This window comes from Myodes glareolus, chromosome 17 (genome assembly GCF_982192425.1).
Source record: "Myodes glareolus chromosome 17, mMyoGla1.1, whole genome shotgun sequence".
NCBI lineage: Eukaryota > Metazoa > Chordata > Mammalia > Rodentia > Cricetidae > Myodes > Myodes glareolus.
In genome coordinates this window covers 42,237,592-42,252,922 of record NC_142042.1, presented here as the reverse complement: position 1 = coordinate 42,252,922, position 15,331 = coordinate 42,237,592, and the positions used below count along the sequence as shown (strand labels likewise).

The window sequence follows — 15,331 nt, the reverse complement described above, 5'->3', positions numbered from 1 at the left end:
GACAGCTGGGGTGGTCAGAGCGAGGCAAGGATGACAACATGTTTGAATTTTAAGTATCACGGAAAGAAAGAGATGGATTAAAAAGTGCGTGCTATAGAGGACACCTTGTTCTCCACTTCACTCTGTGTCGTATCATTTTCGTGATTACACACACACCCCAGACACTAAATAAGAAGTACTCACATGAGATTGAGATAGCTGGAAAAAATGTAAGCACTTAGCTTGACAATATAAACAAACATTCACGATCTCAAGACAAGCTACCCTAGCTTCCTTCTATCTGTCATAAAGTTTCCTCTGGGAGCATCATTTATAAATTCTTTGATAAACAAGATTTTAAAAAGATGGCTTTCCTGCTTTTATATAAAACTTAGTCTGTTTCTCTTTTCCCTCTTCTTGGAGCTATCATTATCATGTCTCTTTTGTCAAGCCTCCTTTTATGGTAAGATTCCATTCTCCCTGCCCCCAACAAGAGTAGGTGCCATTTTCATTAAAATCTCTGACTGTTAGAAATTATTATAGGCATATTATGATTACTTTAGTGGTATTGATTTCTAGTATTGATTATCTTTTTTAAGAATCCAAATATACAGTATAGTTACCAGGGAAATTAATTTTGGTAGACGATGGTTTAATATTTTAAATAATTTTTTTCCTCTTTCATAAAATTGTATTTCTACTCAGATTACCAACATTCTGCCCAGTTATTTTACTTCTACATAAAATGCACAAGATTTTGTTAGATAGTATAACTTCATATTGTGTTAGTATCAATCAGTACAGCATTACATAAGCAAAACCACACACATTATTTCTTCAAGAGCCACTTAAAAATTCAATAAAATGTGAACGCTGGGAAGTAGATCATTCTATATCTTGGAACACAAATGCCTGTAAGAGATGGAATGGAATTATTGTTTCCATTTTTAATGTTTTTGCTTTATGATTATTTTTTATTAGTTAAATGTACACATTTATTTTACATTCCAACAGGAGTTTTCCTTCCCCCTTTCCTTCCATTCTCTTGCCTAACGTATGCCCCATCCACTCCTCCTCTGTTTATGTTCAGAAAAGGGAGGGCCTCCCATTGGTGTCAACAAAACATTACAAATCAAGTTGCAGTAGGAATAAGCTCCTCCTCTTTTGATAAGGCAGAAAAAGGCAACCGAGTATGAGGGAAAGGATCCCAAAAGCCAGCCAAAGCATTGGGGATAGCCCCTAACTCCCACTACTAGGTGTCCCACAAGTAAACCAAGCTACACAACTGTCACACATATGTAGGGGAGCTAAGTTATTCCCACTCAGGCTCCCTGGCTGTGAATTCAGTCTCTGTAAGCTCCCACTGGTTGTTTCTGTGTGTTCCCTTGTAATGTCCTTGACCCACAACGTTGTTCAATCCTACTCCCTCCCTTCAGCAATATTACCCAAGCTAAGCCAATGCTTAGCTGTGGAGCTCTGCATCTGTTTCCATCAGAAGGTCTCTCATGACAAATGGGTTTTTCACCACTCTGTGAGTATAGCAGAAAAATCATCAGGCATCAATATGTTGACTTTTTTCTCCAATAGCATTTGGCTCTGTCCTTAGGTCTCTGGGACATCCAGCCTCTGGGTCCTTGCCCTCAAGCAGTGTCAAGAGAGGGCTTGTCTTAGATGGTGTGGGTCTGAGGCTGGACTTGTCTTTGACCACTCCCACAATCTCCACCCATAGGCAGGACAGACAGAAGGTCAAAGGTTGTAAGGCTGGCTCAGCCTCCCAATTCCTCCACTAAAAGTCCAGGAAGGTCAAAGGAGATGACCATTTCAGAATACGCATCCACTATTGTTAGAAGTCTTAGCTGTGATGATTCTTGTAGCTTCTGGGAAGTTTCCTTTGTGAAGAAGAATTCTTAAAAGAAATCCCACACTAGCTCAGAACTGAGAAACAGAGTTATTTTTAGGGGTAGACTCACAAATCAGAATTCTCTGCTTGAATGGAGATCAGAAACCCAGAAACTGAACCCTGCAGCCGGAAAAGAGACCTGGTGTATGCTCTACATCTGCATAAGAGGCCACGCCCCAGTGGGCAGATAAATACTAACTGTAGGACTTCCTATAGCACCTTTGCACCAGATTTTTACCTGAATCCCTAATGGCCCTCCTTTCCAGTCATCTCTTTCAGTAGATTCTCCCATTATCCACCCCAACCCAATTCCTCAAGCTTTCATTTCCACCTTATCCTAGTCTACCCATGAAATCTTTTTTTTTTATTTCTCCATCCCCAAGAGATCCACCTTGTGCCTTCCTTGTTACTTAGCTTCTCTGGGTCTGCGAGCATGGTGTGAGTAAATACCATGTTTCTCTTTCTGAGTCTGTGTTAATTCACTCAGGAAGATTTTTTTTCTTCTTCTCTCCATTTACCTGCAAATTTCATGATGTCATTATTTTTAACAGCTGAATAGTAATCTATTGTGCAAATGTACCACATTTTCTTTAGCCACTCTTCAGTTGAGAGGCATCTAGGCTGTTTCCAGGTTCTGGCTATTGCGAATAATGCTTCTGTGAACATAGTTGAGCAAGTGTCCTTGTGAAATGATTGAGCATCATTTGGGGACATGCTCAACCGTGGTATAGCTGGGTCTTGAGGTAGATCAATTCCCGATTTTCTGTGAAACAACCAGATTGATTTTCAGAGTGGCTATACTATACAAGCTTCACTCCCACTAGCAGTAGGGGAGTGCTCCTTTTACTCCATGTTCTTAATAGCATACACTATCATTTGTGTTTTTGATCTTAGCTATTCTGACATGTATAAGATGGAATCTCAGAGTTGTTTAGACTTGCAGTTCCCTGACGGCTAAGGAAGTTGAACATTTCTTTAAGTGTATCTTGGGCATTTGGTATTCTTCTGTTTAGAATTCTCTGTTCAAATATTTGTCCCATTTTAAATTAGATTATTTGGATTTTTTTGATTTTTGTTTAGATGTATAGTTTCTTAAGTTCTTTATATCCATTCAATCCTTACAAAAGACATGGTTTATTTCTTAAACTAATATAAAAATAAGCTTTTCCTCTCTGACTCTTTCAATGTGCCTTACCCAATAACCAGTAGAAATGTATCAGTTTGCTTCCACATGGTTTTTATGTCGTCCAGCACATCACTAGTAGTCTCAGCACTTATTAAAAGATGCTATCACTGTCTGATACATAAACAAATAAACGTCACTGAATATTTGAAAAATACAGCAAATTTAATAGCCTGGGACCGAATGTACCAGAAACAAATTTGTTGGCCTAAAAAAATCTCAGTGTTAGTTACACAGTTTTAGGGTATTACTACAGGTGTTCTGCATTGCCAAGGTCAATATCTCCTAGAACATGATTTCATACTGGGATGTGGACAATATTCTCACCAATTAAAGCAATTCAAGGACACTATACATAGTACTTCACCTTGAAGATTTCAAAAGCAGTATAACCCCATACTTCCTGTAAAGTCCCACAGTGAGGAAACTGCCGTTCTTTTTGTTAGACCAAAGCTAGACAAACATATTGAGTCATGAGATTTGTTTGTTTGTTTGTTTACAAAGCCATCAGAGTAACTTGGAGTAAAATTCATTTATTTATGTTCATTCATAAAGATCTCATACATTTTATTCACAAAAAACAATCAGTTCAAAATCCTTTTAAAAAGGATTATCAGAGATGGGAAACAATGACTTTGCCAAACACTTTAGAAGTATGTTAGGTAGAAATTCATAGTTGTTGCAAATATCTAGAAAAAAAACTTATAAGAGAAAGAAATTATTTTGACTCATGGTTTTAGGGGGTTATTTCACTGTTGCTTAGGTCTGTTGTTCCCTAGCTGTGATAAGGCAAAACGTCATGAACAGAGCAATGCAGTGGAGTGAATTAGCAGATAGAAATCAGGGAGAGAAGACATTGAAACATTATAGACATGATACAGCTCTTGATGATATACATCTAGAAACATATCATCCTCCAGCTAGGCCCTACCTCTTATGTTTCCAGACTATATCAAAATAATGCTATCATCTAAAAATCAAACCTTTTTAGATGCCATCTGGTGTTCAAAACATATCTGAATTCCAAGCAAATATAAAATGTTGAACTACAGAATGGCTTCAGAGAGAAGCAGAGTATAAAAAGATATACATTTGACAGGTCTACTTTCTATGAGTCACTTAATGGAGAGTCCATGTTCTGTTTCATCAGGAGGCTTGCTGAAATGATGCTCTATCAATACGAGGAAGTTCTTCCTAGGAAACACTAAAGGCAACACAGAATCAAATACTGTCCATTTAGACACCTGTAATGCTACACCATACACCAGATATAGTCCCACAATTATTCAAGTTTGTACAATATAGATGATCCCAACCAAGTTTCAACAGAAATTTCCTCATTTCATTTTCCCATAACACAAATTAAGTTGAAAATTTAAATGTGAAGTTTGAGTAAAATGTAAAATAAGGGGTACTATTCTAATTATATTCAGAATATTTCCTCTTGCACATAATCTCCTAACTGTGGAATATGGTCAGGTGTAGAAAACCCTTAGGAGAATATCAGCCATGCTAACGACGGGTACCTTCACAGACTGTTACATATTTAAATAAGTATCCAGTTTCTTTAATGCAAATGCTTTTCTTTATTCATGCTGAACTCTAAATGAGGTTAGAAAATTACTTTGAAAGCAATGCATTTATCCATGATGAAGTTTCCATGAGTTCAATGTCATCTCTAATTTTGTACTGCACTAAAAAGTTTTATATGAAGCTTTCTGAATATAATAATAATTTGAAATTAAGAAATATCTGTAGCAGTATACTGCTGTGTCTGGCAGTTATAGGGAGAGAAAAACTCTCCCCGAATTAGTAAGATCCTAAATACCATTATACTATTAGAAACCCAAGATATTTTTATTCAGGAAATACTTATTGAGCATTTCTTCTGTGTCTGGTTCTGTGTAACATCTTGAAAGTAAAAGATGTAAGACAGCCTCTGATGAGGACCGCAGACCAAGGGCCCTTTGCTGACATTGTCCAAGCACACATTGCAAAATGATATTTAATGTAAGCCAGACGGTGACATGCCTAAAGCAGACAGGATGTACATAGGGGAGAACTAAGGATCAAGACAAAAGAGGAGAAGGAGGAAAGAAAATTGACTTGTCTGACAAGAGGTAAGACCTGAGGCAAGTCAGGGCAGCGGAGCCCATTGGCGTTTTTAGGATGACAGTTGTGAGGCATGTATCAGCTAGGGTCTCTTTTCAGCTAACTGGTATGTGCAATAAGTTTTGTAATTTTACCTGATGGAAAAGTCTACCTCTGAACAAATCACCCATTTGTAATTCACTATTTTTTCAATGAAACTAGCTTTTTGTTCATTTCTAACTAATACATATTTACTTAAAAAATAAATGAAAACACATTCACATTTTAAAACAAAGCAATAACTGCAATTCTATCACCTTTTTGTGCTCATTCTTTGATGCAATAACTTATGAAAACAAAAATACCATTTAATCAAAATAGATTTATATATACATCATATACATACATGTTTGCCCAGAGGTCTTTCCTCTTTCAGAAATTTAATATGAACACCTAATTATTTTCTAATTTCTCCATTACATTTCTTTGTGATTTTTTCTTAATATATTATATCATCTTTGCATGTGTGACTGTATTTGATTTATGACAAAGGATTGAATTCTGTACCCATATTGCATTTATCTCTTAGGAAAACCCTGCCTAGGTGACCAGTGCATCTCACGATTTAAAAGTCAGCTGTAGAAATCACTAGGGAATCTTGATAAATACTTGATAAATGCTAACTGAGAGTCTTTTGGGTAGTTCTGGAGTGCTGATTTCTGACAAGCTCCTCGGTGAGGCAAAGCTGTGCTCTGAAGACAGTTCTGAAGTACCAGACGAATAGAGATCCATCTTAATCTTTAGAATAATTTATACTTAGATGATTCTTCATTTGAATGCTTCCCTCTATTAGAGGCTTCCCCTTTGTTTTCAGGTTTTTGCTACGACAAAAATTAAAGCAGCTTTTCTTTCATTTCCGCACTCTTTCTAGGTCACCTATTTCCTACTTCTAGATAGCCTGGGGCTCAATGAACCTGGGCCAGTGCCACCAGCTTAACATGTGTTTCTGCCTATCTGTGAGGCACTTTGTGTTGTTGCCTTTTCCCAAGTCCCTCAAACATAAGCTATGCAACTTAGAAGGTGTTCCAACACCGCCAGCACTGTCCTGGCCAGCTCAGTGTCACGATCAGAGTACTTTAAAACTTCCATAACAATGTTACTGCACTGAAATCAGCATGAGATGTTATCGGGTTCAATGAGCTAATCTGGAGGGAATCCAGACTCCTGTGTTTAAGAATAAAGAACTGAGAAGAGACCCAGAGATACAGCAGTGGCAGAGCATAGTTTGTTAGGAAGAGAAATGTTTTCAAGAAAGGAAGTGACTTGGGTTAGCATGAAGAGGGGGAATTCAGTAGCTATGTGTCTCACCGAACAAAGGATACCGGCTTTTATGCTACACACCCTGGGCTTTGTGGAGTCATTTGCATTTTGGGCTCATTTGCACCTGTATAGGATTTCTTACACATATTCTGTGATGCTTAGTTCTACAAAATAGTTCATGCATTGTGTGTGTGTCCTTTGCATTTTAAAGCTCCACCCTGGAATATATGCTAGTATTCTAACACACAATAGACCTGCTTTAGACAGTTTGAGGATGTTCTGCACCTGCTGGGTTGGTAGAATGGAGTGGTGGAGAATGAGTGTACCCAGTCTTTCTCTCTGCCAAGTGATTTCTTCTATAAATTTTGTTCATTTTTTATATGAAGTCTTCTTTTAATCTCCACCTTGTTCTTTTGCCTAAAAATGATTGAACTCTAACTCTGTTGGACTTGTTACTACCGTACACTGTTGCTAATTACTCCTGACATTTCAGAGGTAAGAAACAGCATTTACAGACACATTTTATCTCAACATGGATCACCTTGGGGTATTATAACCTTCTGAAGCCTTGGAATAGAACCAATTTTAATTTTTTTTTCTAAATCTACTATCTTCTTGCTTTTTTGGTAATTTCTAAAGATACATGTCCATTTTTTATAAAATGTATAAGTGTAATTTTCTTTGGCTGAATTATTTGAATGTAAGTAATCTTGAAAATGTGACGGGCAGACATGCATTTATAGATTTGGCACTTCTTTTCCTCATGTTAATAACATTTTGATACATTAGTAGAGATTGCATGTATCCAGAGACAGAGACTAATATAAAACCAATGACTTCATTTGACAGGTGCAGAATATGTCCCAATCTATAGAAGTCTTAAACTTGAGAACCCAGAGAGATTTTCAGTATGTCTTAAAAATGGAAACTCAAATGAAAGGGCTGAAGGCCAAGTTTCGGCAAATTGAAGATGATCGCAAGACACTAATGACCAAGCACTTTCAGGTAGGTGTGAGTCCTGAGATCTTGTCAATTCAGTGCAAGAGACAGTTGGCATGCCACTCAGCTGAAAATAACTATGTCTTGGCCCATGTGTACAAAGTTAAGGTCTCACTGGGGAGTAAACTGTCTTGTCAGTAAAAAGTGGCCATTAGTAATCAGAAACACATAGAAAACTGCTATTTTTTTTTTAAAAAAGTGCCCCCACCCTGAGGTATGTGGAGTTTCTGGGTGTATTTACATGTGCTTTACAATCTAGGACAAAGGGATATCTTCAGGAAAATCAATAATTAAATCACCAAAACTCTTTCAAATGAGTCTATGATCTATTGAAATGAAAACTATGAAGGATGTAAATTATTAAAGGAAGCAATAATAAAAGGATTTTTTTTTAAAAAATACATTTATTTATTATGTATAGTGTTCTGCCTGCATGTAGACGTGCACACCAGAAGAGGGCACCAGATCTCATTATAGATGATTGTGAGCCACCATGTGGTTGCTAAGAATTGAATGCAGGACCTCTGGAAGAGCAGCCAGTGCTTCTAACCTCTGAGGCATCTCTCCAGCCCGATAAAAGATTTTTTTTAAAAAAAGATTTATTTATTTATTTGTTTGTTTGTTTGTTTGTGTTTGTTTGCTTATTATGTATACAGTGTTTTGCCTGCACCTAGGTAGAGGAGGACACCAGATCTCATTACAGACGGTGTGAGACATCATGTGGTTGCTGGAAATTGAACACAGGACCTCCAGAAGAGCAGCTAGTGTTCTTAATCTCTGAGCCATCTCTCCAGTCCCCGACAGATCTTAAAAAGAATAGTTTTTTAAGTTTATATAAACAAGGTCCTTTTTCGAGATTGCAAGTGGTTTAATGCAAATTGTCTGGAAACTAGAAATGGGAAAAAATGTGTTGAGCATGCTGTGAAGTCTTTATTAAAGATACACAACAAAGTCACTTATTTAAAAAGTTTCTTGGTCTGATAATGACACTTGAGCCTCTATTAAAATAATTTATCTGTCTTAAAAAACCATTAAGATTCTTCATATGTAGCATCTTTTCACCCGCTGTCAATTAGACAGTAAAGTTCAATCCTAGTGTAAAAGGAATGACTTGAATTTAAGCTAGTGGTCAAGGGTTTTGAGCATTTTGGAGACACAGTTAGTCACAAGCAGGATCCTTACCAGGAACATTTTAATGTGATAGAAATCAGCATGCTTTGGAACTTTCTTTGTAGCCTCTGGAAACTAAGAACAGAGGTACAGATGACAGACAACAAAACATAATCAGTTTCAGAAGAAGAAAATGAGGATACAAAAGTTGAGGAAATTGACAAGAGCTAAAGTTAACATGGTTGATTTATGGAATTTGAACTAAAGAGAGACTTAAATCCGGAAGTAGGAGTAACAAGTTAGAGCAAGTCCTAGGAGACACAATGCACTTGAAGATTATAGGAAATAAAACGTTGAGTTGGATGAACAGAAAACTATGGGGAAATGATAAACAGAGGGAAAAAAGGATTGAGAGTAAAAAATCCATGTCAACCAGAATTCATTGAGCACATATACTCTTTGAGGCAGGGCCAGGCCCTTCTTGGAGGAATGAAACTCAGGCTGTTACCTTGAAAGACAAATAAGAGGAAACAGACTTTACTCAAACAAGGCATCAGCACCATTTAAGAGTACAAAGAGAAGAGCTATTCTTTGGTCCACAAGGATCTGCTGAAGAATTAGGAAATTTAACAGTGTTCTGTAGTAGTACTGCATTTGTAATTTTAACAAATAATGTTTGCCTGAGGATCAAAAAGTAAAACAGTCACACTGGCCAGCCTTACAGACCAAACAGCAATGACAAACACCTTGAATCCTAGTAGACACAATGACAGACACCTTTACTTCCATGAGTCAAAGTAGTTTACCATAGTAGCCAGGCTGTAGTGGTGCATGTCCTTAATCCCTGAACTATAAAATTATAAAACAGGAGGAGACAGCTCTCAGTCTCATTCTGAGATTCCTAGAGGCAGGATCGTCATTTCAGCCTGAGGTAGATGTAACAGCCAATGACCGGCTCTTTTACTTTTCTGATCCTCAGGCAAGCTTTGTTTATTAAAATACAAATGAAATGTCACTGCAGTGTTTAAGAAAACATGCTGCTATGACTTCCTCTCTGAGAGATTAAATTCCAGAGAGGATCTAGAAATACACAGAGTTTCAGTGTCCACTTTCAAGGCTCAGAATTGGAGGATAGATGATCATGCAACAATGTGAACTGCGAGCTGTGTTGTCATCAAAGTAGAAGGTGGTAAATACTAAGTGGAAGAGAGAAATCATTCCAGACAGGACAGCAACAAGAAGACATGCTGCATTTCAGGATACAAAGAACGAAAGACATGGCGAACCAAGGAACCATACGAACATCTCTTGGTCAGCAGAACTGGGGATGGAGATGCAGAAAACAAAGAAATAAAGTTAAGAGAACACCCCCTGAACAAAAAAAAAATCGTCCTAGTGTATAGATTTTTATTTTGCTTAACAAAAGCTATAATGTCAATAAGAAAACTGAATTTTCAGAAAGTACCACCTAATTGTGTTTTTTGATTTTTCACAGTTTACGTAATCAAAGAATGTGTTGGAAATGTCAGAATCTCAATACCAGTAATCATATCAAAAATCATTTTGTCTGAACATATATATTCAAAGCAAAGTTTGGAGCACTTTAATATATTTATTGCTTTAATCATCACACCAGTCCTGTGAGACAAGCATTGTTTTGCTGTTTTATCCCTAGCAGATGAAGTAATATGCAAACTATGAACAGATTTTCTAGCATCTCACTGAAGATTCATATCAATAAACCTTAGTTAGTTTCTTGAACTGATGAACTAATTCTCCAAATTAAAATTAGAGTATGGGGGACGGCAGAGTTGGAGTAGTTAGTTGATTACTTACAGTACGAGAATAGGACTTGATTTCACATCCCTGGCATCCATGAAAAGGTTGGGGAATGCACACCTGTATCCTCAGCATTGGGAAGCAACAGCAGACATATCTTGAAGCTTGTGTGCTGGTTTAACGTAGTAGGTGAGCTCCCGGGTCCACAGAGAGGAAATAAAAACATAAGCATGGGATGATTGAGGAAGACATTTGACATCAATGTCTATCAGGCCCTCACAAAGATACACACACATACACACACACAGAGAGAGAGAGAGAGTCACAGTCACAAACATGCACACCCAAACATATCCACATACTTACACACACATACACATAGAAACATATAATATGCCAAAATGCACACCAATACACATGCCCACAGTCCCAACCTCATGAGTTCATCTCCCCGCCCCGCCCCGCACCCAAATCAGAGTAATAATCAGAGTTTCAACACATGCTTGTGGAAGTCATTCCTTCATGGAGTGACATCATACATCACATTTCCCTCTAGGTACCGAGAAAACATATACTAGTAGTAGAACACTCTCAAAACAAGTTGAAGTTGAAAATTACTCTATAAAAAAACTCTCTTCTGCCACAAATTTTTCATCTGATGATAAACACTGTCAACTTTTCCTTATATGGTCTTTCAGGAGGAAAGCTATGTTAACCATCATAGTGAGGCAAACTGTTTTTGGCAAGATATTCTGGTTATTACCAGATCTACATATTTGAAAGTAAACTAGAATGTGATAGTATATTTTTACATATTTATCAGGGCCTTCTAATAAAAGTCCGAAGTTTCAAAATTGAATTTTGAAAAGGTTGAAAAAAATTTGTAATTCATCAAAGAAAAGAAACTTTCAAAACTTTGACATCAGATTGTTTCTCTGAATACACCCACTGGTAGAATGAAAACCTTTCATTGTGACTGTTATTATAATTTGCAGCAAATGGTATGAGCAAAACGGTTATCATTAAAATTCTAATGAAACAATTGTGTCTCCCTTTAGGGATACTGAAAGATGCTTAAACTAATAGGCTTCTTTCAAGATGAGCCCTGAAATGAGCAACAATCTGCAGTTCTGCCTTTTGACTGCAATAGTTATGAGTCTTTCTCATTACTAAGATTCTTTACTTCCCATTCAATGTGTACATGTAGACAGACTCAAAGATTTCAAGATTTATAGAATATATAAAAATCCCTCTACAAGAAAAACAAACCCATTAATTAGAGCAACAACAGGAGTTTCTGCTACTCGAATGTATTTATAGTAATAACATTTTCTAAATGTAATTTAAAAATGTGATTTTTAGCTCCTTAAATAATTACACAGTATGGCTTCTGACAGCACCTATGGGTTATTCTCAAATGGTCCTAAATTTGGAACTCCTTCAGTAGATTATATATATCATCTGCAGGAAATTCACGGTTGAGTCAAACTCCTGCAATACCTTTGTTGTCCACAACTCCCAAGTAAAGGGAAAGAAGTATGGGTGACAAGGGCAGAAGTTGCCCATGATGATGCAGTTGTGGCCCAGTCCTGTGACGACTAGGAATGGAGAACATTGACTGATAACATATACTGCTTCTTTGCTTGACAAAAATCAGTGTTTAAGTATTGAACAGTTCTCTGTAGCTGCTCCAAGACACGCACCTTGTTCCCTTAAGGAGTTAATTCACTGCCTGGGTGGGTAAGCAATTCTGCCTTCTGTAATGTCACCTAAATTAACTATGCTATGAAACAAATGGAGACAGAGTGTGGCTAATAATTCAAAATGGAAACAGCAGCATATATCTCCTCAATCGTTCTGAAGTTTTATATGATTTATCATGTAGTTGAGCTTATTGTCTAATGAAGTTGTCTTAGGATAGATATTTCAAAGGATGCAGAACACCTGAGCACAAATAAAAGGCAAAGGAGTACAAGGCCATGGCCAGAAACAGTCTTAAGCTCAAAAAGAAAGCTGATCTAGAATTGAAAATTGTCCTTTATGTAGTTCTATGGCATGGATAGTCAGTAGTTGAATAATTCATTTTCACTATCTTCCCATAGGATGTTTGCTCTCTTTCCATTACCACCATTCAATACATCATTGGAGAAAAGAAAGGATTATGTCTCTGTTTCCTAACTAGTTGATACATTGTTTACTTTATAAAAACAAACAGAAAGTAAGACAATACAAAGACCCGGATTGCTATGATAAGAAGGTTTTCCTAACTATGATAAGAATCAGTTTATTTCATATAGAAGCATGTAACTTCTTAAAAAGAGGTTGCTGTGTTAACAAGCTGAGCTAGGCAAATTTCTTACCAAGGATCACATGGCCACTTGCATTATCAAAACCTACCTGACATCAACCAAAAAAAAAAAATCAACAACAACAACAAAAAAATGAAGAACTCTGAAGGTCTTTCAGTGAGCTCAATTACATGTCATATGCAACAAACAGATGTTTTTTTTTTTCTGTTATAAATGCCTCTTGAAAACATTCTACTGCTTTCCACAGGAGCTGAAAGAGAAAATGGACGAGCTACTGCCCCTGATCCCTGTGTTGGAGCAGTACAAAACAGATGCAAAGCTCATCACGCAGTTTAAAGAGGAAATTCGGAATCTTTCCTCAGTCCTCACTGGGATTCAGGAGGAAATCGGTGCCTATGACTATGAAGAACTGCACCAACGGGTCCTCAGTTTGGAAACCAGGCTGCGTGACTGCATGAAAAAGCTAAGTGAGTGGAGTTTGTTCAATTGCTCAAGCCATGAGCTTCCATTTCCTTAAAGACTGTGCCCTAACATTGAAAGAATTCAGAGTGAAGGGCCTAGTTATAGGGACTCAGGCCAGAATTACAGGATCAAGTGTCCCTTGGTCATTTAAGCATGGCTAAGAACTGTTGTTTAAGTTTCTGCGATGTTCAGATAACTAGTCTGCTGAAAATAAGCACCTGTCTTAGCTTCAAATATTTCTTTTGTTTGTGTTCATTTATTTAGTTTCCAGTCCTGGGAATCAAACCCAGAACCATTTATGTGTTGAATTTAACTACTCTTATACATGCACTCTAACAGTCGATAGACTAAAAGTATCATACAGTAACATCTGTATTCATCTCTCTTACTTAATAAGGTATTTGATTTAACTAAGATGTATCTTTAAAACACTAAAATCACCGCAGTGCCTTAGTAGTTATGAGGAACTGGTTCAGAGTCCTCCCTCACAAATACCCAATTTACAGTAGTTAAATCCCTTTGTATAAAGCAGTATGGTATTAAACTATAGTTTATAAATGCCATTGCATATCTTTTATGTAATTCCATTATTCCTTAAAAAAAACCCAATGCAGTCCAAATGTAATGTAGATATGATTTAGGTGAAAATGACAAAAAAATGTGTTTGCACATATTTACTACATACCAAATTATTTTCCAGATGCTTTTTATTCCTGGTTGGTTGAACATGAAAATATGAAACCCATGAAAATAAAGAGTAGGCTGTAGTTCTACTATTTCATGAACTCTTTCCAGTTGTCAGGAGTCATTGTCTCCTTGTCACTTAGCATAATGACCAGTGTCCAAACTGATGGAGTTTGTCTCAAAAACAATGGGATTTTTTGTTCTTCCCACTATTTGGAACAATTATCCATTTAGCATCTCGAAACAGAGAAGTTTTAAACAAAGAATCTAAATGGTAGATGGAAGGCAGAGAGATACACAATAGATGATAAATGTATAGATAGATAGATAGATAGATAGATAGATAGATAGATAGATAGATAGATAGACAGAAGATAGATACATAGATACATAGAAGCAGGCAGACAAGCAGAGAAATAGAGATATAGATATATGGTAGAAGCATACATGGGTAGATGATAGATAGATAGATAGATAGATAGATAGATAGATAGATAGATAGATAGATATCATAGTGTGTGTGTGTGTGTGTGTGTGTGTGTGTGTGTGTGTGTACAGAGAAACAGGAACTAAAGCAAAAATTTCAAGGTGTCACTGGGCTAGGGTTTAGCTAAAATAAGTTTGACTTTAGTATCTATATTTCTTGTTATTGGTACAAGTTGGTTGAATTCATATCTGAGAATCATTTAATTCCATAGCCATCATTTTCTTCCAAACCAGGCTATCAAAGCATCAGACCAAAACTCTTTGGAGTGATGCAAAGCAGAATTAATTAACAACAGGACCATTTGCACAAAGGATAGAGGGGGACATTTCATGGGTTCAACATTTCAAAGAATCTAAAATCAACTTAATATAACTCTCAGAAAGACACACACACACACACACACACACACACACACAGAGAGAGAGAGAGAGAGAGAGAGAGAGAGAGAGAGAGAGAGAGAGAGAGAGAGAGAGAAACACAAAGACAGAGAGGATGCCAGTCTAGTATAACGAGCTAGAAGACTCATTCATCACTAGCATCTTCACTCTCACAGAAGCCTCTCAATACACAGCTGATTAGCAGAGGTTAGAAATGAACTGGGGACTGAGAATCAAATTTCAACAATTGTGAATGCATTTCCCTCAATTTTCTTTCCCAGTGGAGTTAGTTTTAAGTAAAATGTCACAGGGCACAGCACATAAATCTGAAGATTGAAAATTAAACCAGCTTCCCTGCCTTCAAGAACCTTTCCAAACAGTAAACAAGACCCCCAGGGAATCACAAGTCCTTCAGACTATAAAGAAAATATTCAGTTTATTTCTGTGGAAGAATTAAAGGTTTGCAGAGAGTAGAAACTAGACAAAGCTTCCACAGCAATGCACCCTTGTGGCCTGACTGAAATACAATGATGTCTTTTCAAAGTATTTCACTTTCTCCTCTGCGAGACTGAATAGAATAAAGTCCCCTGCGCTTAATTAAATCGTATCAGATTTCACGACATGCAGAACATAATTATATGCTTGTGAAAA

At 36.9% G+C, this 15,331-nt stretch overlaps 1 protein-coding gene across 3 annotated transcripts in view; it reads left to right on the top strand.

The window, feature by feature from the left end:
• Positions 1 to 15,331, top strand: part of Olfm3 (olfactomedin 3) — a 204,453-nt gene that overhangs the window by 171,099 nt on the left and 18,023 nt on the right. For all 3 annotated transcript variants that reach the window (XM_085677793.2, XM_048456967.3, XM_048456968.3), the window contains 2 exons: positions 7,323 to 7,478; positions 12,918 to 13,137. In XM_085677793.2, coding sequence (XP_085533919.1) covers positions 7,323 to 7,478; positions 12,918 to 13,137 — 376 coding nt within the window. The remainder of the gene's footprint in view (positions 1 to 7,322; positions 7,479 to 12,917; positions 13,138 to 15,331) is intronic.